Here is a 27,338-nt window from a genome sequence, read left to right as displayed (position 1 = left end):
TTATGGAAAAATTAATCCACATGTTTTTGACCAGCTTATACTTAACACACATAAAACCAATATTTAAAAAACTGTCCAAAATATAAGCAGTTTTTGGAGCCTTCTTAATCGCTTTCTCCTTCTCAAAAACAGGAAGTAACACTGACTGAAAATATACAAAATTTAAATCCAGAAAATTATTTTTTCTCAGAAAATCATTAAGAAGTTCAGTGTATTTTTAAGCTTAAAAGAACACATTTTTTAACCCTAGAAAGAACTGTTTTAAAAGTAAATTCTAAGTACCTTGAGGCCAATTTGTTAAAGTTACAAATGCTTAACAGATGTTTAAATAAACCATTGTTAACAGGAGAGTTGAGGATTAATGGCCATTGTTGAACCCTTTCCCCTTTCCCCCATGAAGCACAGTTATCTTTTAAGTATTAAGTATTTTACCTTTTATGTCTTGTATTTCACTAGCAGGAATACTCCCTCTCAGCCAGCTGTCCTGGTTTGGTGACGTCGCTACTCCTCAGCCTTAACTCCCCCTCTATCTAACCTATTACATATTGTTTCTCTAAACATTGAAAATAATTAATAGAGATAAAAATTTCATGGCCAAAAGGGAGAAGAGAAAGCAATGTGCCAAAGCAACGCCTAAGTAGTTAAGGGCAAAAGGATTCCTTTCACATTTTTCTTCTTCACCAACACCTTCTCTGTGATTTGTGAGAAATAACTTAAAAATGTCAGAAGGAAAGAGGAGGTAAGAAAGATTAAATGAAAACAGTTTTGGTTAAAGAAATAACCGTGTAGAGATGTATGAATTTTAATAATGTACTTATGTAGTGATAAAAAAAATAAGCATTTAAGATTCTCCATAAAAGAGATTCATTATAAAAAGTTATACGATAATATAGAATTTGAAGTATTGCATATCATACTACGATATGGAAAAATGTCTTGGTTAAGTGAAAGCACTCAATTATCTGGATTATTTTTCCATTATTTTTCATAAATCAATTTTTAGATGACAGAGCATGAAAACAATCTGATAGCACAGATTTATTTAAAGATGAAGACTTATGTGTTGTCAGTTGCCATCTCTCCCATTGGCCTGTTTTTCTGTCTCTATGGCTGCACAGTAATAATCTCATAGGCCTGTGTTTCTCATCAGTGGCACTATTTATATTTTGTTTTGTGGTGTGGGACTGTCCTGCGTGTTGTAAGATACTCAGCGATGTCCCTAGCCTCTACCTATAAGATGCCAATATGTCCCTCCTCCCCTAGTTGTAACAACCAAAATATCTCTGGACATTGCAATATCTTCATGGAGGCAGGATACAAAATTGTTCTGGCTGAGAGCCATACCAGGAGCAGGGGCCCTGGAAACAGACCACTTGGGGCTTCAACTCTTGGTTCTGCAATTACTAGCTCCATGACACTGGGAATCTGTCTTTACCTCTCTGATATAGATTTTATATATGTAAAATAGGTATAAGTACTAGTATCTAGTATCTACTTCTCAGAGTTACGGTGGGGATTAAATGGGTTAACATGTTTAATTTACCATCTTCTAATTATTAAGCCCAAATTAATGATTAGTAGGGGCTCATGAGTTTGGGTAGACTCTGGGAGCTGGTGATGGACAGGGAGGCCTGGCATGCTGTGGTTCATGAGGTCGCAGAGTCAGACATGACTGAGCGACTGAGCTGAACTGAACTGAGGGGCTCATGTCCTGATGTCACATTGCTTGTCATTTACCTAGACACTGCTATGTTGGGCTGTGTGACCACAGACACGTTCCTGATTCTTTTAGTGCTTCCATCTTCTCACTTATAAAATGGAGGTAATAGCAATATCTATACTTCACTGGGATATTGGATGGTGCTCCCTAAGTGTAAAGGAGCAAATACCGTAGCTGCTTAATAAAAGACAGCTTTCAGTAAAAGACATTTGGAGAGCATTACTAAAGGCTAGATGCTGGGCTGTTGGATATGCTTTGACTTGCCTCATGCATTTACCATTTCCACCTGGCTCCTGAAGTGTTTGAATTTGTGGCTCCTGTCAACATGGTGTCTGTTGCATTCTTGATATCCTTAGTTAGTGAATGAGGGGCATGGACTAATCATTTTTTGTAAGCTGTTTAATGAGAATGGTAATAACAAATTTTCTGCTTAAACATGATTTAACCAAACATAATTTATTTAGAACATTCTATTTCATAAATATTTTCATCAGTTTTTGTTTTTGTTGAGTTACTTTGGAAAATCATTTTTTTTTTTTTTTCATTTTTAGGGGCATTAGAAGCAGTGTGAGTCTACTTTGAGCCTAGCCCAGGTGATTCTATGTGCAACTTTGCTTTCACTTCTTAGGAAAAAAAAACCCAAAAACACCTAAATACTGTTTGCAGAAATAATTTCCTGGCTAGTTTTCTGCAAGCATGAGAAGCATTCAAATTAGGTCTAATCTAAAGTTATTATTGAAGTCCTTATTGTTCACATGGCATTTACAGTTCTAAACAGATCGCAGAGTAGCAAGCTAAAATCGGGCATTTCATTAATTTAAAAATCTGTAATATATATATATACACACATATACATGTACATATTATTTTAATTGAAGTGTAGTTGCTTTACAATATTATATTAGTTTCAGGTGTATAACATAGTGATTCACTGTTTCTATAGATTATAAGCAATTAGCTATAATAGCCTAGCCTACAAAATATTAGCTATATTCCCTGTGTTGTATGTTACATCTTTGTATCTTATTTTATACCTAATAATCTTACCTCTTAATCCTTTTATCTTATCTTGCCCCTCCCTCATCCCTCTCCCTGTTAGTAACTACCAGTTTGTATCTGTGAGTCTGTTTCTGATTTGTTATAGTCATTCATTTGTACTTTTTTCAGATTCAACATATACGTGAATATGTTCAGTATTTGTCTTTCTCTATCTGACTCATTTTACTCAACAAAACACCCTCTAGATCCATCCATGTTATTTCAGATGGCAGTAGTTCATTCAAGAGTTGAGTAACACTCCATTGCTATATATATATATATATATATATACATATATATATATATATATATGTATATATATACCACAAACTTCATTTATCTCTTGATGGACAGCTTGCTTTCCTATCTTGCCTTTTGTACACACTGCTCCTATGAACATTGAGGTACATAGGTCTTTTTGATTTTCATTTTCTTCAGATATATGTGCCTAGGAGTGGAATTGTTGGATCATATCTTAGTTCTATTTTTAATTTTTTGAGTAATCTCAGTACTGTTTCCATAGTGGCTGTACCAGTTTAAATTCCCACCAACAATGCACTATGATTCCCTTTTCTTTACATTACTCTTCTATATTTGTTATTTGTGGTCTTTTTGATGATAGCCATTCTGACAGGTATGAGATGATATCTCACTGGGATTTTAATTTGCACTTCCCTAATGATTAGTGATGTTGAACATCTTTTCAGATGTTGGCCATCTGTATTTCTTCTTTGGAAGAATGCCTATTGAGGTCTTTTGCCCATTTTTAAAATACATGTGTTTGTTTTTCAATATTGAGTTGTATTAACTGTTAATATATTTTGGATATTCACCCCTTATTAGACATATCATTTGCAAACATCTCACATTTAATAGGATGCATTTTCACTTTGTTGATGGTTTCTTTTGCTGTGTAAAAGCTTTTCAGTTTGATTAGGTTCCATTTGTTTATATTGCTTTTGTTTCCCTTGCCTGAGGAGACAGGTCTGAAAAATAGTACTAAGATCTTTGTCAAAGACCATACTGCCTATGTTTCCTTCTAAGAGTTTTGTGGTTTCTGGTCTTACATTTAGGTCTTTAATCCATTTGAGTTTATTTTTGAATATGATGTGAAAAAAAGAATGTTCTAGTTTTATGCTTTTGAATGTAGCTGTCAGTTTTCCCAGCACCATTTGTTGAAGAGTCTGTCTTTTCTGCAGTGTATATTCTTGCCTCATTTGTCATAGATTAATTGACAGTATGTGCATGGGTTTATTTTTGGGCTATCTATGTATCTGATCTATATGTCTGTTTTTGTGTCAGTACGTACTGTTTTGATTGCTATAGCTTTGTAGCATACTTCCAGCTTTGTTTTTTTCTCTCAATATTTCTTTGGCAAGTTGGGGTCTTCTGTGATTGTATATAAATTTTAGAATAATTTGTTTTAGTTATGTGAAAAATGCCATTGGTAATGAGAATTTGCATTACATCTTTGGGTAGATGGCTTTGGGTAGTATGGCCATTTTAACAATACTAATTCTTCCAGCTCAAGAGCATGGGATATCTTTCCATTTCTTTTTATCATTTTCAGTTTACTTCATCATGTTTTATAGTTTTTGGAGCATAGGTCTTTCACCTTCTTGATTAAGTTTATTCCTAGGTATTTTTATTCCTTTTGATGCAAATTTAAATGAAGTTGTTTTCTTGCTTTCTGTCCCTGAGAAAATATATACTAATATATTATTAGTGTATAGAAAAATAACAGATTTTGTATATTAATCTTGTATCCTGAAATTTTACTGAATTAATTCATTAGTTTTAATAGTTTTTTGAAGGAGACTTTATGGTTTTCTATATATAGTATCATGTTATCTGCGTATAGTGATATAATCATTTATGTTGAACAGATATATTGACCTGTTTTTTTTTGTTTTTGTTTTTGGTATTGTTTTTGTCTGATTTTGGTTTCAGGGTAAAAGTGGCCCCATAGAATCAGTTTGGAAGTGTTTGAAAGTGAAATAGATGAAAGTGAAAGTTGCTCAGGAAGTCGTATTTTCTTTTCAATTCTGGGAAATAGTTTAAGAAAGACAGATATTAACTCTTCTTTGTATGTTTGGTGGCATTCTCCTGAAGCTCTTTGGTCCTGGACTTTTGTTTGGGAGGTTTTGATTATTGATTCAGTATCAATACTAGTTAGTGATCTGTTCAAATTATCTTTTCTTCCTAATTCAGTCTTGGAATATTGTATGTTTGTAGGAAATTACCTATTTCTTCTAGTTTGTCCAATTTGTTGGTATTAATAGTTCTTAATATTCTCTTATGATCATTTGTATTTCTGTGATTACAGCATAACTTCTCTTTCATGTCTTATTCTGTGTATTTGGGTACTCTTTTTTTCTTAATTATCTTGGTCAACAGCTTATTAATTTTATCTTTTAAAAAAACAGCTTTTGGTTTTGTTGATCTTTTTTATTGTAGTTTAAGAAATTAAATAAACTTCAGTTTATTTATTTCTGCTTTAATCTTTATTAAACCCTTCCTTTTGCTGCCTTGGGACTTTGTGTTTGTTTTCCTTTAGATGGTAAGTTAGGCTGTTTCTTTAAATTTTTCCTAATTTCTTGATATAGGCCTGTACTATAAACCTCCCTCTTAGAACTGCTTTTGGTATATCCCATAGATTTTAGAGTATTGTGTTTCCATTTTTATTTGTCTCAATTTATTTTCTGATTTCCTCATCAATTTCTTCTTTGACCACTGATTTCTTACTAGCATATTGTTTAGTCTCCATGTCTTTGTTCTTTTCCCACTTTTCTGTCTATAGGTGATTTCTAGGTTCATGCCATTGTGGTCAGAAAAGATGTTTGATATAATTTGTATCTTCTTAAATTTGTCGAGACAATTGGCATGTGGTCTCTGGAGAATGTTTCATGTATATGTGAGAAGACTGTGCATTCTGCTATTTTTGGATGGAATGTCCTGTAGATATCTATTAAGTGCAACTGGTGTAATGGTTCATTTAAGGCCACTGTTTCCTTATTGATTTTCTGTCTGGATGATCTCCTCAGTGATGTCATTGGGATGTTAAAGTGTCCTACTATTATTGTATTACGTCTGTTTCTTTCTTTATTTCTGTGTGTGTGTGTATTCCTATACTGGGCATATATATGTTAATAAGTGTAATCTCCTCTTGTATGGATCCCTTTATCATTATATAATATTTAATGCCCTTATTTGTCTTATGTTACAGACTTTCTTTTAAAGTCTACTTTGTCTGATGCAGGTCTGCTGCCTCAGCTTTCCTTTGTTTCCATTTGTATAGAGTATCTTTTTTCAAACCCTTACTTCCAGTCTGTGTATCTGTAGCTCTCAAGTGAGTGTCTTATAGCAGCATATAGATGGGGTTTTTTTTTTAATCCAATGAGCCACCTTATGCCCTTTGATTGGAGCATTTCGCCCACTGATATTAAAAATGATTATTGGTAGGATGGGAGCTGACTGTGGCTCAGATCATGAACTCCTTATTGCCAAATTCAGACTTAAATTGAAGAAAGTAGGGAAAACCGCTAGAGCATTTAGGTATGACCTAAATCAAATCCCTATGATTATACAATGGAAGTGAGAAATAGATTTAAGGGCCTAGATCTGATAGATAGAGTGCCTGATGAACTATGGAATGAGGTTCGTGACATTGTACAGGAGACAGGGATCAAGACCATCCCCATGGAAAAGGAATGCAAAAAAGCAAAATGGCTGTCTGTGAAAGGCTTACAAATAGCTGTGAAAAGAAGAGAAATGAAAAGCAAAGGAGAAAAGGAAAGACATAAGCATCTGAATGCAGAGTTCCAAAGAATAGCAAGAAGAGATAAGAAAGCCTTCTTCAGCGATCAATGCAAATAAATAGAGGAAAACAATAGAATGGGAGACTAGAGATCTCTTCAAGAAAATTAGAGATACCAAGGGAACATTTCATGCAAAGACGGGCTTGATAAAGGACAGAAATGGTATGGACCTAACAGAAGCAGAAGATATTAAGAAGAGGTGGTTAAGAATACACAGAAGAACTGTACAAAAAAGATCTTTATGACCCGGATAATCACGATGGTGTGATCACTCATCTAGAGCCAGACATCCTGGAATGTGAAGTCAAGTGGGCCTTAGAAAGCATCACTATGAACAAAGCTAGTGGAGGTGATGGCATTCCAGTGGAGCTATTTCAGTCCTGAAAGATGATGCTGTGAAAGTGCTGCACTCAATATGCCAGCAAATTTGGAAAACTCAGCAGTGGCCACAGGACTGGAAAAGGTCAGTTTTCATTCCAATGCCAAAGAAAGGCAATGCCAAAGAATGCTCAAACTACTGCACAATTGCACTCATCTCACAGGCTATAAAGTAATGCTCAAAATTCTCCAAGCCAGGCTTCAACAATATGTGAACCATGAACTTCCTGATGTTCAAGCTGGTTTTAGAAAAGGCAGAGGAACCAGAGATCAAATTGCCAACATCCACTGGATCATGGAAAAAGCAAGAGAGTTCCAGAAAAACATCTACTTCTGCTTTATTGACTATGCCAAAGCCTTTGACTGTGTGGATCACAATAAACTGTGGAAGATTCTTCAAGAGATGGGAATACCAGAACACCTGACCTGCCTCTTGAGAAATCTGTATGCAGGTCAGGAAGCAACAGTTAGAACTGGACATGGAACAACAGACTGGTTTCAAATAGGAAAAGGAGTACGTCAAGGCTGTGTATTGTCACCCTGCTTATTTAACTTCTATGCAGAGTACATCATGGGAAACAGAAACAAGCTGGAATCAAGATTGCCGGGAGAAATATCAGTAACCTCAGATATGCAGATGACACCACCCTTATGGCAGAAAGTGAAGAGGAGCTAAAGAGCCTCTCAATGAAAGTGAAAGAGGAGAGTGAAAAAGTTGGCTTAAAGCTCAACATTCAGAAAACAAAGATCATGGCATCTGGACCCATCACGTCATGGGAAATAGATGGGGAAACAGTGGAAACAGTGTCAGACTTTATTTTTTGGGCTCCAAAATCAGTGCAGATGGTGACTGCAGCCATGAAATAAAAGACACTTACTCCTTGGAAGAAAAGTTATGACCAACCTAGATAGCATATTCAAAAGCAGACACACTACTTTGCCAACAAAGGTCCGTCTAGTCAAGGCTATGGTTTTTCCGGTAGTCATGTATGGATGTGAGAGTTGGACTGTGAAGGCTGAGCGCCGAAGAATTGATGCTTTTGAACTGTGGAGAAGACTCTTGAGAGTCCCTTGGACTGCAAGGAGATCCAAACTGTCCATTCTGAAGGAGATCAGCCCTTGGATTCCTTTGGAAGGAATGATGCTAAAGCTGAAACTCCAGTACTTTGGCCACCTCATGCGAAGAGTTGACTCATTGGAAAAGACTCCGATGCTGGGAGGGATTAGGGGCAGGAGGAGAAGGGGACGACCGAGGATGAGATGGCTGGATGGCATCACTGACTCGATGGATGTGAGTCTGAGTGAACTCTGGGAGTTGGTGATGTACAGGGAGGCCTGGCGAGCTGCAATTCATGGGGTCACGAAGAGTTGGACAGGACTGAGCAATTGAACTGAAGTGAACTGAACTATGTGCTTATTGCCATTTTGTTACTTTTTTCTGGTTGTTTCTCTGTTTTGTCTTATTTCAGTCTGTTCCTTTGTAGTTTGATGATTTGCTTTAGATAGTATGCTTGTGTTCATCTCTTTTTAGTTTGGTAGTAGACTTTAGTTCATATCTTTTCATTTTAGCTTTTGTATACCTATTATAGGTTTTTGATTTGTGGTTACCATGGAGTTCATGTATGCTGATGTATAACTATGTCTGCCTGTTTTAAGCTGATAGTCATTTAAGTTTAAACATATTGTAGAAGAGCTAAATTTTTTACTATCCCCTTTCCACCTTTTGTGTTTTTGATATCATGTTTTACATTTTCATTCCTATCCCTTAACTATTTATTATAGTTTTAGTTGATTCTATAATTTTGTCTTGTAACCTTTTCACTAGCTTATTTATGTAGTTGAACTACCATGTTACCATATATCTGCCTTTACCAGTGGTGTTTCCCCCTTCCTATAATTTATTTCTTAGTTACAGCCTTTTCTTTTTCATTTAACATTTAAGTTTGGATAATATTGATTAACTCTCTTAGTTTTTGCTTGTCTGAGGTGCTCTTTATATATCTTTGAATTCTGAATGATAACTTGCTGTACAGAGTATCTATCCTAGGTTGTAGGGTTTTTTCCCTTTCAGCACTTTTAAGTGTGTCATGTCCCTCCCTTGCAAAACTTGCTGTAAAATCAGCTGATAGCCTTATGGGTGTTCCCTGTATGTCACTCTGTTTTTCTCTTGCTGAAAGTTTTCTCTTACCTTAAACTAAAAGTCATAACAATATTAAAAAAAATTGCATACAAACTTAAAACTTTCTAGGTGCTTTTTGCCTGGGTGAAATTCCCTTTACTTTGCTGATGGTGCATGTTCATAAAACCCAGAGGTGCTAACACTCTAATCTTATCTGTTTAATTTTGAAAGTTTTTTATACAGTGTTAAGCAGAGAAAAAGTATGAATCAGGAAATAGGGTGAAAGTTTTGATTATATGCTTTAGTTTAGCTATGTTGAAATTAACTTTATTATTCTTATGACATATTAGTAATTTCTATGAGACTATATAAATTAAAGGACTTCTGGGGAGTTAAATGAGAGGAGGAGTGAAGAATCACTGACCTTAAAATGGTGAGGCACAAAAAGAAAAAAAGGTTCAGAGAAAGAAACACCAAATCTAACCTACTAAATGCAATTAGCAGTGTGGTAGGATCTTGCCTATTTGCATCTCTCCATGAGGACTGAGAGTCACAGCAATATTTAAAAATCTCATTAATAATGGTTCATTGTGTGACCTGTTTGCCACTTCCAAATACTTGCTCCCTGGGCCCGTTTCATTGTTATTGGAGACCCTGGCGTTACTCGTGGTTGAGGGTGGGGGTGACTGGTTATGAAGAGGGCTCTGAATGAGGTTGGGAATCACCCTGGAGGAGCTGGGTAGGGAAACAGGATGAAATTCTAAAGCCTCAGTATCAACAACTTGTCTTCTACACCATTAATAAATGGCAACCCACTCCAGTGTTCTTGCCTGGAGAATCCCAGGGACCGGGGAGCCTTGTGGGCTGCCGTCTGGGGTCGCACAGAGTCGGACATGACTGAGGTGACTTAGCAGCAGCAGCAGCTACCATTTTAGAATTAATTTTTAAATTTTAAACTGTTATAAATTATAACTGGTAAATTATAAAACTATATTACTACTCAAGTTTTTCATTCTGGCACTTGGAGAAAAAGCAGTGGAAAATGTAATTTAGTTAATACTATAACATTATTTGCCAATGGTCATATATAAAATATAATAATGTTTAAATATGAATTATTTAAAAATTTATCTCATCATGTAATATATATAAGAAAAATTATATACTTTATTTTATTTATTCTATAAGTAAGATTGCAACTAGAAAGTAGAGCAAAATTTACACCAAGAACTTCACCACTTTATTTCTTCTAGGTATCCCTTGAGACAGTATGGCAAAGTAGTTAAGAATACATATTTATTAAAAGATTGAACTGGATTGAACCCTGATTCTGCTACTGATTAACTTTTTAGCTGTGTGTCCTCAGTCAAGTTTCTTAATTTCTTATATGCTCAGTTTTTCTATTTATAAAAGAAAGATAATTATGACTACCTTACTGAGTTGTTATAAAGATAAATTTCATATAGTATGCACTGTACTGTGTGCAGTATACTGATACTGTATGTAGCAACAGTGATTTCAGTTAATAAAACCTCAAAATATGGTAGATGTTACTATTCTGAAATTCACATTGATCCTCATGAAATAGCTGTGTGAATAAGCAGTAGAACTCTGGACGATGTAAATTAGACATATGAAATGGCTTTTATCAATTATTACCTTTTATAAATGAAAGAACCAGAGTCTTGGACCAAGAGGCCCAGATACTATTCAACATTACTGGTATTGGCTGCTGGAGATAAAACTAAGAAGCAAAATATTTTATTGCTTGTCTAAACTTTATCCTTTCAAATTCCTCTGTAATGGCTGAACAGGAGAGAATAGAAGTCGTTTTAATATGAGCAGATAAATGTGCTTAGAGTTAGGCTCAGGGTAGCTTTGGATAGAGGAGGTTTCAGAGCAGTAGTACATCTTGTGTGTATAAGTGCACAGTCAAGGGATCAATCAAAATGCTTGAATTTCTTTTGTTTTAGGGCAGTGTGCCTGGAAATGAAGGGAATAAGACTTGTTAAGAAAGGACTCCTTAAAACACACGCCTGGGATAAATGAGGTAAAATACTCTTCTAAGGTAGTAGCAATATTGGTTTATTCAGTACCTATCAGTGACATGTGGAAGGTTATCAGTGATATGTTCATTCTTTTAAATAGGTAAAAGTGTTCAATAAGACAAATACATTTCATGATAGTTTGTCCAAATTCCTGATATATGAGTCCAAACACTGTGTAAAATTCCACCAGAATTATACTTTGTTTCTGTAAGGTTATATGGCATGGAATGTGTCTAAAAGTATGAGAACATTTCTTTGCCTTAAGGAATCCTTCCTAGATGAGCAGCAGCACCATCTAAAGTACAATGTGGAGAGCTGACTTCAGTGACTTGGCAAAACTTTAAAAGGATAATTGCAATGCAGTTTGAGAATAATGTAATTATTATTTTTCCTTAAAAAAAGCTTCTCTTTTTCTCACAATAGAATGGTTCCTCTTGTCTTCTCTCAACTCCCAGTAAATGAATTAGAACTCTATCTCAGATTAAAAGAGATTGAACAGAAGGAAAGATAAGAAATGACTAAAATGGATGAATCCAATGAAGTGAAATGTGACTGAGTAAGAGAGAATCAACAATGAGAAGGACACTAAGGGAATAACTCCAAATCCTAGATTTTAAAATTCAAATTCTATCTACTTTAAAAAAATCTTTAAATGTTAAGGTTGCTTTCAGGAATCTAAACCAACCAAGGGTTGATCTTGTTTTATGTGGTAATGCAGTTGTTCCTTTAGACTTTCAAAAAGTCTGGTAGGGCATTTCAGATTAACTAACTAAAACGATTTAAATTTCACTTGTAGGAACCACACACATTTCAGCATAATTTATATGCTTCTGATATTACACTTCCCAAACTGTGCATGAGGTGTCTTCAAGCCCTGTGGTACACTCACCAGGGTGCTGCAAAATATCTTAAATATTTAAGGGAAGCATAGCAATACTCGACATCTGTCAGGTATCCATGAACTACCATCTGGAAGTGGTTCACAGCTTTATGATTACATTTGGCTCTGTTCTTTTACATGATGTCATATTTAGCAAAACTAAGCAGCATGAAAATCAGTATGTAGCAGAAAATGAGGGTGGCTATGTCCTGTTTGATTCCAAGGCTTGGGAAGCTCCCATTATAACATATTTACTAAGAATGACACAAATTATATATATATCTACACATATATATATACATATATATGATTCATCTGTATTATTGTTTTAACTGGCTACTAGGCTTTTAGAACATAAATAGGTATGTTATTTGGCCCTAACTACTTAATACACGGAACTGTCAGGCGGTCTGTTTGTTTTGCCCTTGTGTACCAGGGTAAAGATTACTGAGACCTAGGTGCCACAATATAAGAAAGTTTGGAAACTTTTGTTCTAACATTTGCATGCATGTATAAACAGGGATCACATCACAAATAAATGATGCTTTATGCAATTGATTTTCTACATGTAGAATAGCTAATGCTGGGAAATATGGGTCTAGGAGATTGTATTTAAATATATGATTCAGAGGTGAAACTAACCCTCAGGAAGCTCCTTTCTCCAGGGGATCTTCACAACCCAGGGATCAAACCCAGGTCTCCAGCATTGCAGGTAGATTATTTACCATCTGAGTCACCCAGGGAAGCCCAAATACCGATAAACTTCAGAAGGAAGGAGTGAAGTATAAAATATTAAAAGCCAACCTTGTTTTACTCCTTTTTTCCCCTAGTCTCTACTTAGATTTTGTTTTTCTCTGAGGATTCCTCAGGCCAAATACACTTTTCTTCATCTCTAATATGTTTTTCAATACTAACCCTGTAGAACTAGCTATAAGTAGTCAGGCAAACATATATGTATATGCTCTTTTCCTTTGAAGGTTCTTCAGTTGCATAAAAAAGTAAGCTTTTCTATCACTTTTATTTTCATAAATTATACATTGCTTTGTAGGACATTAGAGAGTCAGCTACTAGATGTTGTCCATGTATTTCAGCCTTACATTTTATTGATCAAAATTTATAGATTGCATTGTTCTATAACTTGTCTCTCATGACTTGTCCTGACTCTGCATCATGACCCTTTAGGTAATTTCTTGGTACAGGGACAGCTGAAATTGCCAATTTAAACTTATACTAACCCAAAGAGTCATAATTACTAATAGGCTATTGTTACATTACCATGCTCGTTGATCTGACGTAGACATTGTTTTTCAGATGGCAGTTTCCGTCATTTGGCACCACTATGCCTGCCAACTTGCTATCGAGAGCAAGATGAGATGTCTGATCTGTCATCACCAGCAGCAATCTTTTAGCTTCTTTTCGCCATCCAATATGACTCTTAAGATAAACATGTAATTAGATCTTGTACAATAACATAGATTTTACTGTGGTCTGTATCTGAAGTAAACATTAAATATAAGTTAACAAACATTAAGTCAGGCTAGAATTATGTGCATAAATTCAACGCTGTTTCACAAATACCATTAACTTTTATTTGTATATCCTCTTCCACAGCCATTAAACCACACTGGTTCCTGGCAAGAGACTTCTGGTGTTCCCACAGAGGAAGCACAGGCCAGGTTTACAAAGCTCAGACTGCCTAATGTGATGTGAGTAGGACAACAAGCTATTCCTGGCTCTTCCTTGCAGAGCAGTGAGTGGAAAGAGCAGCCCTTTTGGAAATGATTTTCCAAGAACATAAGGTTTTCTTTCCCTTGTATCTTTCCCTATTTATAAACTTCTCCTAATTTAGTCCCTCTGTCCTGAACACATACCAAAATGAGTATCATTGGTGACAAGTAAGTGATAGGAGAAGAATGTATTCTTTTCTGTAATGTTTCACTCCATAAACCAAAGAGAAATCATAAATTCTTGGGGAATTTTATATCTGAGCAAACACTCAATAATATGAAACTTCTTACCTCACAGACAGCTGCCTGAAGCATAGCATCAAAACCTCCTTCAGGTGTGTCTATATTTCCAGAGATCTTCTGTCTGTGAACTGCTTTTTCAAACTCAGTGATGTTCTCTGTCAAAGACAGCACATGGATATACCCATGGGGAGGCATACAGTCTAAGTTGTAGTCACTGTATGGGTAAAGAAGAAATGCAAATTGTTTTGCTATGTGTCCTTCAAAGATCCAAAATATTACTCATGTAAAAGTGTGTGGTTGATGTGAGAAGGGAATACATTTTTTTTTGCCAATAAAACTTTATTAGAGAAAAATCTATATTTTATAAAATCAGAGAAAAGCTCAATATTGCTGAATATTTCTTTGCAGGTAGGAATATAATAGCTTGGCTTCAAAACATAAAGATTAAGCATGTTCCTTTAATATAGGACACCTAAGGGCTTTTATTATGCTAATATACACTCTGAGTTTTTAAGAGGAGATGAGAATTTTCAGTGATTTCTATCACATTTGTTCATGGAACAACTGAAAAACACTTTTGGGGAAATATTTTTAGGAATTTAGTTAAAATACTGTACTTTTGTTAGATATTTTAAAATATTTTGCTAATTTTAAAGTGATTCTTGTAGAATCATTGATGAATGGTCAAAATTCATTAAAATTTTTTTGAGAATTCCATGATGTCCTCAAAGGTAAGGATTATTTCTCAACTGCATCTGTGCTTGGGGAGAAGGTGTATGAAGCTCCATATAGAGATGCATCAGTCTTTTTCCACTACAACAGACAGCAGTGCTGTTTTGGTAAATTAGACTATACGCTGTAAAGTGATTTGGGCAATGTATGAAAGTCAGAAAGAAGATGATAAAATTAAATGTTTTGTTAAGGGAGAACTGGACACATTTATATTTGCTTTCCAGAAATTCAACAGGCTAAATGTTGTGTGAGAAATTTGTATTTTAAAGGTCGGTTTTCCTTTCACAGTAGGGCACACACTATTTATAATCAGCCTTCCAAAATGATAAGAAAAAGAACTCTTTCTAGCAAACAAATCCTCATTTTTTGACCCACCTACCCTCCATGTGCTAGCTGAGTTTTCTTTGAAATAACATTATAAGCAAAGTAATTATAAACACAGTCACAATACAGTAATAGAAATGTAGGTGCAATACTGGCAGAAAAAGTGCTTTAAAATTGATAAGCCTTGCTTCAGCAAATTTGGAACAATAAAAAAGAGAAATACAGAATATTCAAAGGGGTATTTATATATAGGGTAGCCTGATTATTGAATGTTTGTAATAAAAACTAAGTGAAAAATATAAAAAATAAAAGCCCCTTTTAATCTTAGAAGTTTCAAATAGGAATGTCCTTCCTCTATCAATATTTTTATTTCTCATTTAATTAAAACAAAAATAGATAATTTAGTAAGTCCTTGATATAAAACCAAAATGAGATTTTACAAGGTTTAAACTTGTTTAGTATTAGGAAGTCCATGTCTAGTATTAGATACCTGCATTGATTATGAATTCTTTCTGGATGGATACTAATGTATGGTGAAACTGTTTTATCAACGTATGAGCCAAATCCAAGGCGAAAGTCACGGGAGAAAAATGCCATTTTTCTAGATAAATCATTTCCAACTGAATTTAATTTTTCAATATTATTGTGCATTGATGCTGAGACATCAACCAGATAATAAAGATCCACAGGATATTTCTTCAGAGGATGAATTTTCAGCATAAAATTAGCTTCAGCTCCTAGTTCAAAGAAAGACAAACATAGTGTAGTATTCATTTTTAACATCTCAGGTTAAGCTATCAATAAATCAGTCACATTTTAGATATAGAACATTGATCACTAATTTGTGCATAATGAAGAAAATTGGGAATATTCTGGAATAATTTTAAGGCAGTTAGAAGAACATACCAATGTTTTAGTCTCCAAATTCTGCAAAGCATTTCTCATAATTCTATGGGGCAAAGATAACAGCAAACAGACCAACTCAATATAAATGTAATAGGGAATATATTTATCACCATATGCACCTGCATTTCTAGTGTCTAGTAAAGCACAGCCCAGACATCAAACAGCATTCTGTTATGAGAGACTAGAAGACTGTGTTTGTTTGCAGGTGACTTTCAGGTTTGAAGACATCCAGAAAGGCCTTCTAAGAAAATTTACCCCTTATTGGATGCAGGTGTAAATTAATTCTTCTGGGTTAAGGCATATTTATATATGAGGTGCAGAAACTATGGTACTAAGAAGTACATTAAGCTATTCAGAATACTTACTACCTCATCATGAGTTGTTTGATAAGATTCTTCCCAACCATTAGTTGTAAGAAAAAATGAGACAGTGGTCTAAAGAATGATATGCAGCAGCCACACCGAGAACCTAAGCTATGTAGGGGACCGCATTTGTACAATGCATAAGTGCTTAAGAAACATATATATTGAAGAGGGATCACAGAGGCAAAGGAACTGGATGAGAAGAGAAACTCACCATAAAAGGAGAATTGTTGGAGCCTCCAAAGGACAACTGTCTTTGCAATACAGTTTTATTTAGCTCTCTGTCCATTATCATGTGATACAAAGATCTGGTACCTTTCAGAATGAGTACTTCTGTATTTAACTTTTTAAAGTACGTGGTAAAAAGTTATCAGTTTAAATACAGACAATTTGAATTTTACTTTTTTAAACAATAAAGCAAATTCTTTGTAAGTCATTAATTATTTGTATATGGGGAGTATTTTGAATGGAAAAAAAATGAATAAATACCAACTTGAGTACATAATTAGTAGCCTGATCTACTTATGAAAAGGAATCCTATAATTTATCAAATCATTTTCACTCTTAATATGCTTAAACATATAGCATATTTTAAGCATAATAATAGCATAATATAGCATAAGAATAGCAACATTATAAACTTATTTAATAGTTCAGATGTTTTTCAGCCAGATTATGGAATGTATTAAAAATAGTAAGCTTTTTGGTTTTATTAATATTAATTATGGAAGAAAGTGGCTATTTACTTATTCCTAAATTTGCCTTTACATGCAGGAAAATTCTTTATTATAACATCTCTGTTTCATCTGCCTGAGTTTGGGAGGAGAAATTGGGTTTGCATAGCCCAGCCCAGTCAACTTTCTCACTCCCTTTTTTTAGGAGCTGGGCTGCCTACAGAGAGCATATATTCAGTTCTGCTTTCTAAGTATATGGTGAAAAAGTCTACCCATGGAAGTGACCTGACGTTTGGGTAGAGAAGTTTAATTCAGGAGAATGATAGAATCAGGTAGACAGAGCTGAATTGATGAAAAATAGAAATGGAGTATGTTGGAAAGTGTAGTTCGTGTGGAGGAGCTTGTGTTTTAATATGTGGGTCAGCATTTAATTTTTTTTTTTTTAATTTGTGTAGTTGTTTTTTAACTGTTGACTTAGGCAAATGGCTGGAGGCATTAGGCACTGGCCACATGGTATTTCACCATCAAGGATCATTGTAGTTTATGTTGGCTCTGCCTAAAGATGAATGGTTGCCTATTTTGACAGAGTCACTGAAAAATACATCAGATATTCAGTGTATTGTGTGAGTTGTTATACTGTTGGTTGGTTATCTCAGCCACAGGCAGAGTCTGTACAGAATCAACAAAAGCACAGTCCTTGGAGGCCTGAGCTATTGGGAGAGCTCCAGCCATTCAGGGGCCTTGGCTTCCCTGGTGGCTCAGACGGTAAAAGCACCTGTTTGCAATTCAGGAGACCCAAGTTTGATCCCTGGGTCAGGATCCCCTGGAGAAGGAAATGGCAACCCACTCAGTACTCTTAGAGCCTGGAAAATTCCATGGATGGAAGAACCTCACAGACTACAGTCTATGGGGTCGCAAAGAGTCAGACACGACTGAGCGACTTCACTTTCACTTTTCAGCACATATCAACTGCTCACAGCTGAGCAAGCAAATCCTAGGCTCACTAGCCTCAGCAAAGAAGACGGCTTTTAGGAACCCTTGCCAAGTGACCAGGGTTAGAGGGTGCAGTCTGCTGTGGCTTGATTTTGGATTACATAGATGCTGACATTAGCGCATGTACCTGGGTCAGTGGAAGACCTCAGCATGGACTGACACCTCAGTAAGACAAATTTTCACCATAGGAGAAAGGAAAATCTTTCTATACACAGGCCTTTTACTCATTGCTGGAGAGAACAATAATCACTACTTTAAAACTGCAAGGCACTTGAGTTTCCTAAAAGGTTTTAGCTTTAAGCAGTGAGCTTAAGGTAGGCAGCCCTAAATAGGCTGACCCGAGACTGCTTGTTAAGGAAGAAGCTGAAGGGGCCAAGTTTAGATTACCACATTTTGCTGATGAGCAAATGACACTTCATGACACTCCCTTGTTATGCTCTCCAGTTGGCTTTGGATTGGATAATTGGATATGAAACAGAAACCTTCTCTTCATATAGGCAGTAGATATAAATACCTTTTCATGGGAATATGGATACTATGTCCCTTGATAAAATCCTCATTCAGTTCATAGTGGGGTTCCACCAACACTGGGCTCAAAGGGAAAATGACATTAAAAAGGTTTTGAATATACTGAATGAGAAAGAATCAAATCTAAAAATAAAACAATATCTGTGGCTATCACCATTGTAATATAAAGTCCAGCAGAAAAGTCTTAAATGTTACTCTGAGAGAGGAGTTACGTGGGGGTGGATTATTTTAGTGAGTAAGAGCTACTAACTGAAGTGATCTATCGAAAATATTTACCACAATATTTCGTATCTAGTAAATTCCCAGATGGCATTAATGTTAAAGAACCCGCCTGCCAATGCAGGAGACATAAGAGATGCCAGTTTGATTCATGGGTCTGGAAGATCTGCTGTAGGGCATGGCAACCCACTCCAGTATTCTTGCCTGGAGAATCCCATGGACAGAGGAGCCTCGAGGGTTACAGTCCACAGGGTTGCAAAAAGTCAGACATGACTGAAGTGACTTACCAGGCACACACAAATATATAGACATTAGTAATTATTACCATTATTGTTACTACTAGATTCTAAGCAACATCAGGATAAGAACTGTTTAGTCATCTCTGAAGCCTCTGATTTGGTACATGCATAGCCACTCATAAATGTTCTTTAAAGTATAATTGAAGAATATTTTCATACAGCATTTGAAAAGGCCCACATGTATACCATAGTAAGAAGCTGATATTTATACTTTCTTTCACATAGTTCAGGAGATCTTAAATATTAATAGTTTCTCTCTGTAAGAGGAAAAGAGTATCATCTGGCCCCCAAATATTTATGTCACCACTTATGTCAGCTACAGGAAAGCTTCATCTTCATATTTTGAGATTTTAAAGGCTCTAATCCTATTCCCTTGATTAACTTCAAAGGCAAAAAAAATAGTTTGTGACATAGAATAAGAAAGGGGACTTGGAGGAAAGTTGAGACCTACTTACAGCTAATGCCAATATTGGTTTGAATAGACCAAAGAACTAAAGTTGTTAGAATGAGTTTTAAATCACTCAACTTAATGGTGTGAGCATCTCTGAAGAACTAGTTGCAACAAACATGTCTGGACACTAAGAAAAGATAACTTAAAAATATTCTGCATAAGATGAAACTAACAAGTCATAGGAAAATATGGAGACATGTAGAAGGGAAAAAGAGCTGCCAGTTTCTATTCATTGTCTTTGGGCAGGGGAAGGAGAAGGGCCAAGAATGAGACAGGTTTGAAACAGCAACGTACAGACTCTGGCACATTTCTGGATTTCTGTAGGGCTAAAATAAGGGATATGGGCCAGGTGTTGACGAAAAATGCATGACTCTGTATGTTTTTTTTTAAGTTTTGAATTCAAGAATACCTGAAGAATCTTACATTTTAAATTAAGCTACGCTAAATCAGTTTTTTCTTTATATTATTAAAATGAATCAACTTTGAAACATTTTCTTCAGTTAGTGAAGTATAAATTATATGAATCCCTGTCATATATTACTTCTGAAGCAGAAATAGAGAATTCTCTTCTCTTTCCTACCCTCCTAAAGATTTCATCTCATTTCACTGTTCTTAGGGAATATCAACTAGGATCAGTGGCCTATTTCTGTTATTATTTCTCTATAAGATTGATAGGTAAAAATAAGAAAAAGAGGTATAGTTTAAGAAGTAGAAAGTAAAAGAAAGTGTACTTTAAAAATCTCATTTAAAATATTTGATTTTGTGTATTTTGTACATATTCTTAATATTCTTTTAAAAGCTTAGTCAGTGTATGATATAATAGAAATATCCATAAAAGCTTTTAAAATTCTTAATAGATGCTACATAGAAGGTCATGAGTTTTTATCAGACAAAAATAAAGTGATTATCTATAAATAAATCTAACAAATAAATATAAGATTAGGGAATAAACGTATTTTACACATAGTATGCATTATAACAGACCCTCAACTCTTATCTCTGTGTTAGAGTGTAAAGGAGTTTTACATCATAAGGAATGAAGTTTATATATATATATGTATATATATATATATATATATATGGAATTGGTAAAATTCCAGATACAGCTTTATATATTATGCCCTAAAGCTAGCATGTCTTTGATGCCACAGTACATTTTTAGATGAATTTATTATACCTATTTTAATAATTATTTGCTATATATGCAGATTATAAAAATATAGTTTTTCAAAGCTATAGGAAGGATAACTTATACACACTAGACAATTATAGTATTTTCATATACAAATTCATCAGTATTGACTGAAATCAAGCCCCATAATGATTTCACCAATCTCTGGGGACAAAACCTCCACATTATCTCTCAAGTCTGGCCATTTTCCTCCTGCATTGTTACCACCACTGCCATTGCTTATCTACAGCACTGAAACAATTTATCAAGTTTTGAACTATTATTTTATAGTTTCAGGAGGATTCAGCCACCATTATGTCTACAAAAGAGAACAAACTAAATTCATCTAAGTGTATAAATTTAAATGTAACATACAAGTAGAAAAAATTCACCTTGTAATTTTCAAATCTTAAGTATTAAAAAAAAGAGCAAGACATTTTTAAAGGCTGTTAGTCATATTTTTAGAGGCAAATGATATATGATAAGCCTCATCTGTAAGCTGTTGAAAATTAACATTCAATGAGAAAAATAAGCAAATTTGTATGGATGGGGCAAATCACACACAAAATAGAGAGGTAAAGATAGTTAATAAACTTAAGAAAAAGGTTCAAGCTTTCTAGTACTAGGAAAAAAAAACAAAAGAAAATAACTAATGGGCGAGTTACACTTAACAAACTGAAGAGATTAAAAAGAATGAGAAATAGGCGAAGTTGATTCTGGAAAGCCTAACTGGATATGATTTTTTTTTGTGAATAATCTAATAATATATGTAACCTAGTAAATCTATGACTAGAAATGTATTCTAAATAAATAGGTTGTTATATATACACGGAGAGATCAACAGATACAGATACATACATGTATAAGGAGTATCATTGAATATTTGTTCCAACAAAGTGCATTCAAGTTTCATTGGGATTGTCTTACATTTATTGATTCACTTAGATTTTGTTATATTACTGGAATATATATTATATATATATATATATATATATATATATATAAAACTGTAATTGTTATAATATTGTTTTCCTTTTCAGGAACATAGAATTCTTCTGCATTTATTCATACTGGCTTTTAGGTAGCACAATGGACTCTACATATTTTTTAGAAAGTTTCTTGCCAGACAGTTTATGTTTTAGGTTGCTGCTTTGAAATGATCTCTTTTAGATTACATTTAATATTTAAACATTTTCCTTTCACAGCCTCTTAACTTTAGTGTTAGTTTTGTTTGATTTGCTTGGATTTCTGTGTAGACATAAAAGATTAATTTTGCTTTATCTTTTCAATATGTTTATAACTTATATTTGGTTTTCTTGTTGATTGCTTTTATATAAAACTTTCAGAAGGATTTTAATATGTATTAACAAAGTATTCTTCAATTTTATTTGGGCAGGAATGGACACTAATTTTTATTGTATGATTTCTGGCATCTTGAGATAACAATAAATATTTTTCTTCTTTTGGCAAACTAAGATGACAAAAAATACATTGATTTTAAGATAATCAACTACTGCAGGTTAAATCTACTTGTATGGTGACATTTTTCTTATTGTTCTTATTATAACATGAAATTTAATTTGATTCTTTAAAATGTTATTAGGGATTTGATCCTAAAGTTATGATAACTTGTAAAAATTGAGTAGCTTCTATGCCTTCTCAAAACACCATGGGAGAATTTATGTAGCCTAGGGATAATGTGTTCCTTGAATGTTTAGGTGAACATTAAAGTGTATTTCCCATGAAAATATTTAGACCTAATGTTTTTGGGGAGAGTTTCTTTTAGAATTTTCTTAACTTCTTATATCTTTATTAGATTTCTTAGGGTTCTACTTCTTCTTGAGTCAATTTTAGTCACCTATATTCTCCTAGGAAATTATTTTTATCATAATTTATATATTTTACCATTTTTAATATATTTTACCATTTTTAATATTTTGAAGTTTTTTCCCCCAATATTTTTTTCTCTGGTCATAGTCTGTATAATCAGGTCATTTGCTTTGGGTCTTCTTTTTCTAAATAGCTTTGCCAGCAATTTAGCTATTAGATTTATACATTCATTTCCTTTTTAATTTATATTTTTATTTCATTTCATTTTGTTTTTTCTTAACTAATTTATTTCTTTGTTTTTGTTGTTCCTATATATTTATCTGTATGCTTCATTTTTTTTCAATGATAAGAGCATTTAAAGTTCTGAGTTTTCCTGAGAGCAACTTTGAACACATCCCATTATGTTCTGATGTGTGCTGTTGTTATTATCATTATTATTAAATTGTCTGTGAGTAGAATATTGATTTATTCTTGGAGATAGAATTTATTTAGGAGAAGCTTTCCTTAGTTTCTCTATTATTTAATATTTGTTAATCATCTTATATTGGTTTCAAATTTTATTGCAAGGTGTTCAGAGATGTTGGCCTATGAAAACAGTTTCACTTGGAGTTCAGCTTTTTTGCATAAAATAAAATTAATTTCTAAAACTATTTCATGGACTTTGAAAATATTATTTTATATATCAAGGACTATGGACTGAATTTTGTAGCCCCCCCCCCCCAATTTATATATTAAAGCCCTAACTCACAATATGGTCATGGAGATGGAGCACTTGGGAGTTGGTTAGGTTTAGATGATGTTCTGAGGGTCGGGTCCTCATGATGGAATCCGTGCATTTATATTTAGATGTAGCGGAGCGCTCCTTTTCTATCTGTCACTCTCTCCCCCTTCAGAAACTGAATCTGGCAGTGCCTGATGGCAGACTTTCTAGGTCCTAGAACTGTGAGAAAATACATTTCTTTTGTTCAAGCTACTTACTATATGGTATTTTGTTATGGCAGCAATAGAAGGTGACAAGTGTCATAATACCAACCTAGTTACTTTCATTTTTGTGTATCCCTTTGCAGCTGGCATTCATATGTCCATACTAGTCTGTATAATTGTTTGATATGGTGACGTGCACAGTTTTAATTGGAAGCTGGGAGTATGCCTAAGGCCAAGAAAGAAATGGACTTTGTTATTCTGGTAATCAGAGTCTGAGAAAAATAGCTTGGAATTAGGAGGGCATTTGTCGATAATAGTTATTCAAAAATTTAGTAATAGGACAAGACCACTCAAAATGAAATAATGAAGGCTTCAAGGCAACTGCATACCACTTAAAACTAAATGTATCTAATTTAGTGATGAATATTTTTGTACTTGAAGTTATCTTGCCATATGCAGTTTGTTCATTGAGATTCTCTCGCACTAAAGAAAATGAGTAATTTCCCAGTGGCCTACTACACACACCAAACTATGGAATACAAATGTATGGAAGGACAAGTATTAGAGAAGTATAGCAGGAAAAGTGTGTGTTACTCTCAGGGACTAAAGCAGTTCAAGTTAATTATGATAATTATGAATTATAGTTTTGTTTTTAAAAGCTTATCACAAAGGCTAATCTCTTACTAATTAATCAACTAACAAATTCAGCAAACACTTATGGAATGCTTACTACATGCCAGCACTCTGATAGGCACTGGAAAAACAGAATGGAATAAAACATTTTCTTCTTCCTATACAGAGCTGGCAGTGTCCTTGGAACACAATTATAGTATAATGTGATCAAGACTAGAAACACATAATTATAATAAAGCGTGGTCAGGTTTGCAGAGAATGTCCGAGGCCACACATCTAGCTAGCTATAGGCACAAGAAAGACGAGAATTCTGATTTCTTGATTCTGAGCCCACTGTTATTTCTACAGCCACAGTACTGCCTGTCATAAAATGTTAAATATGAGCAAATAAGGCTAGATTGGGGCTTCCCAAGTGACTCAGTGGTAAAGAATCTGCCTCCCAATGCATGAGACACAGGAGATATGAGTTTGATCCCTTGGTCAGGAAGATCCTTTGGTGAAGGAAATGGCAACCCACTCCAGTATTCTTGCCTGGGAAAGCCCATGGATAGAGGAGCCTGGTGGGCTACAGTCCATGCTGTCACAAAGAGTCAGACAGGACTGAGCACACATACAGCAACAAAGGCTAGATATAATTCTAACTTGAGAATAAACATTGATATATTTGAAAATAACTGTACCTTGATGCAGCTGGATCAGCACTTCTCCTGGTGTCACCTGGGTATTAATTTCATTTTCACTTGGTATTACACGCACAGAAGGGTATTCTATTAAATCAATAGAGCAGCCTTTGTGTATTAAATTGGAAACAGTGTCACAACGTTCATTCTTTGATTCACCTGAAATGAAATCCTGTTTAAAAGAAGGAAAATCACTGATGTTTTAGTGCATATCATCCCAGTTATAACCAAAGAAAACCACATAATGAGTCCTACCAAGAAACCATCTTCTGATATTGTACAAATTATACGATTATTAAGAATAGCTGCATGTTTCCAGTAAGAATACTGGCAACTTTGTCTTAAAGAAGTCTAATTTCTAAATCTTATTTTGAAAGAAAAAATGAGTATTAAAAAGGAGATTTAAACCAAGTACTTTAAATATCATTAACTGATCACTGTAAAATTATACCAATTTAATTCTAAATATTTTACTTTGGAAATTCTGCTCCAAAAGAAAATTTAGGCAAAATAGACCATTCAGTGTGGTTCTGCACGTAAGCTTTAATTCTCAAAGAACCCAAATGATATGTTTACTATATTCTATTATGTTCGGAATGTGGGAACAAGTCCTCAGAAAGTACGTGCCTAATTAGGTACCAAATTCATAAAAGAATGAACTGGAAATCTATATTTCTTGGACTGAAAATTCCTTCACTTCTTATATACATAATAGCATGTAAGTAATTCAGTAAACCAAGGAAGATGATACAGTGTCTGGGAGATATGAAATTGCAGCTCAGATTCTCCTGATTTTGCAACTGAATCTTGAACTTTCATTACAATTCAGCATTGGTTAGTTCATGCTAATTCCATAGCCATCCAATAAACTTGGAATTAGTTGAGCAAGCTTAAAATTTATCTTGACTGAGAAAAATTTAATATTTTTATTTTTTATGTAACCAGTTTTTCTCCCTAAGAATAGGAAATGTATTGAAAAGTATAGAAATATAGTTTATTATATATAATGTTGGCCTGAATTATTTGGGGTATTTGCTTACATATTAGCTGAATAGTTGCTTAGTGATCTTCCTGGGAGTGGTTATTTTGATCTGGCATTCAGTCATTCCTTCTCCAGTTCAACTGATTCAAAAATTGCACTTCCAATCAATTATTCATTCAATCAAAAGAGTATTGATTGAATACTAACTCAGGGACAGTAGTTTTGTTAGGTACTGAGGATGCAGAACAGAAGAGGATGGATAGAGTCCCTGTTTAAGTCAGCAGACCATCAGAGAATTCAGCCATTAAGTGAGTTAATGTAATCATCATAGGCATTAAATTTAGAGGAAGCAAAGAATGTCATGGAGTTATGGAGAAAGGAGATTATCAAGTTTAATACTGCTTGAATGTGAGATCACTAATTGTGAATACAGAGATCCCTAGCACTGATGAAGAATTAGATGGAATGGAGGTAGGCAGTGTAAAAACATTCATATAAGGATTTTAATTTAATTCTTCTCTCAATTTAGAACAAGGGTTGGAAAACTGGAGACAGTAAGACAAACACAACCATAGCTTGTTGATGTATGGCTTGAGTGTTAAAAAATACTTTTTATATTTTTAAAATGCTGTAAAACAATAATAAAGAAGAAGGATGCACAACAGAGACAGTATGTGGCACAAAAATGTTTAGTATGTTACCCTTCCCAGTACTGATCCTGAATTAGAGTGCGGTGCACAGTTATAAATATAATTAAAAGAGAAGAAAGATGTTCTTTTCAATCAAAATCTCCAGGTGTCATTGGTGAATGACTTCATGGGAATAAAAACAATTGCCTTGCTGATGGCCACACACCTAGATATTAGTCTGAAATTTAAAATGTTTAAAGCCTTAATTTCTCATTTCCAAATTTATCCTATCTGTTGATAAAACTTAGGGGTACAAAATGTAAGATTTAGTTCTTAAACAACTTGGAGCTACTCAAAGAAAGGTGGCATATACTGCTAGATTTATAGGGCTAGATGAGGAGATCTCATCTGTCCTTAGAGCCTGGGGAATACTGAGGGCATATAGGGCTTGGTACATGTACGCTCATTAATGCCTCCCATGACAGGCCACAGACCAAAGGCCACATGTGTTTTACAAAAGTAAAAACTGCAGGACTTCAAATTAGGAAAGTAAATATGGTACAAATGACTCTGATTTTTCTTTTTGGCCAGAATTTTGTGATTTATATACAGAGAATGAAAGAGAAGGGAGGGTGGTTAATTCACTGCAACTATACATCAAGCTATATCACTTGACCTTTAAATGTCAAATCATTTTGCTGAAACAGGCAAAAAAGTCTCAATTGTTTTGCAGTGTCTGAATCAGCGTGGCTGTTTTTACTTTACTATAAAAACTAAGTTAGAAGTACGTTGCCAGTTTGACAGTTAGATTTGAAAAGGGAAGAAGCGACTGTGGCATCAAAACAAAGAATGGGATGCTGCCCCTACCCACTGTGGCCCACTCTCCACCTTGTATAAAAGAAAAGAATTTGAAATCACACCCTTTTAACTTTTGGTGATTTGAATCATTTTAAGGTGATTTGAGCCTTGAAAACTTTTAATTCTTGTATTTTACTTTTTTTTTTCACAAGAAATACTCAAGCAAAATCAT

General features: G+C 34.4%; 1 protein-coding gene across 2 annotated transcripts in view; it reads right to left on the bottom strand.

Moving 5' to 3' along the window:
- The window catches only part of ITGB8 (integrin subunit beta 8), a 93,919-nt gene that overhangs the window by 23,710 nt on the left and 42,871 nt on the right, over positions 1-27,338 (bottom strand). For both annotated transcript variants that reach the window (XM_069587636.1, XM_069587637.1), the window contains exons 3-6: positions 24,698-24,869; positions 15,518-15,764; positions 14,020-14,185; positions 13,277-13,435 (exon numbers count right to left, since the gene is read on the bottom strand). In XM_069587636.1, the coding sequence (XP_069443737.1) occupies positions 13,277-13,435; positions 14,020-14,185; positions 15,518-15,764; positions 24,698-24,869 (744 nt within the window). The remainder of the gene's footprint in view (positions 1-13,276; positions 13,436-14,019; positions 14,186-15,517; positions 15,765-24,697; positions 24,870-27,338) is intronic.

The sequence above is a fragment of the Ovis canadensis genome, chromosome 4, assembly GCF_042477335.2.
Source record: "Ovis canadensis isolate MfBH-ARS-UI-01 breed Bighorn chromosome 4, ARS-UI_OviCan_v2, whole genome shotgun sequence".
Lineage (NCBI taxonomy): Eukaryota > Metazoa > Chordata > Mammalia > Artiodactyla > Bovidae > Ovis > Ovis canadensis.
This window is presented reverse-complemented; position numbering and strand designations above follow the sequence as displayed.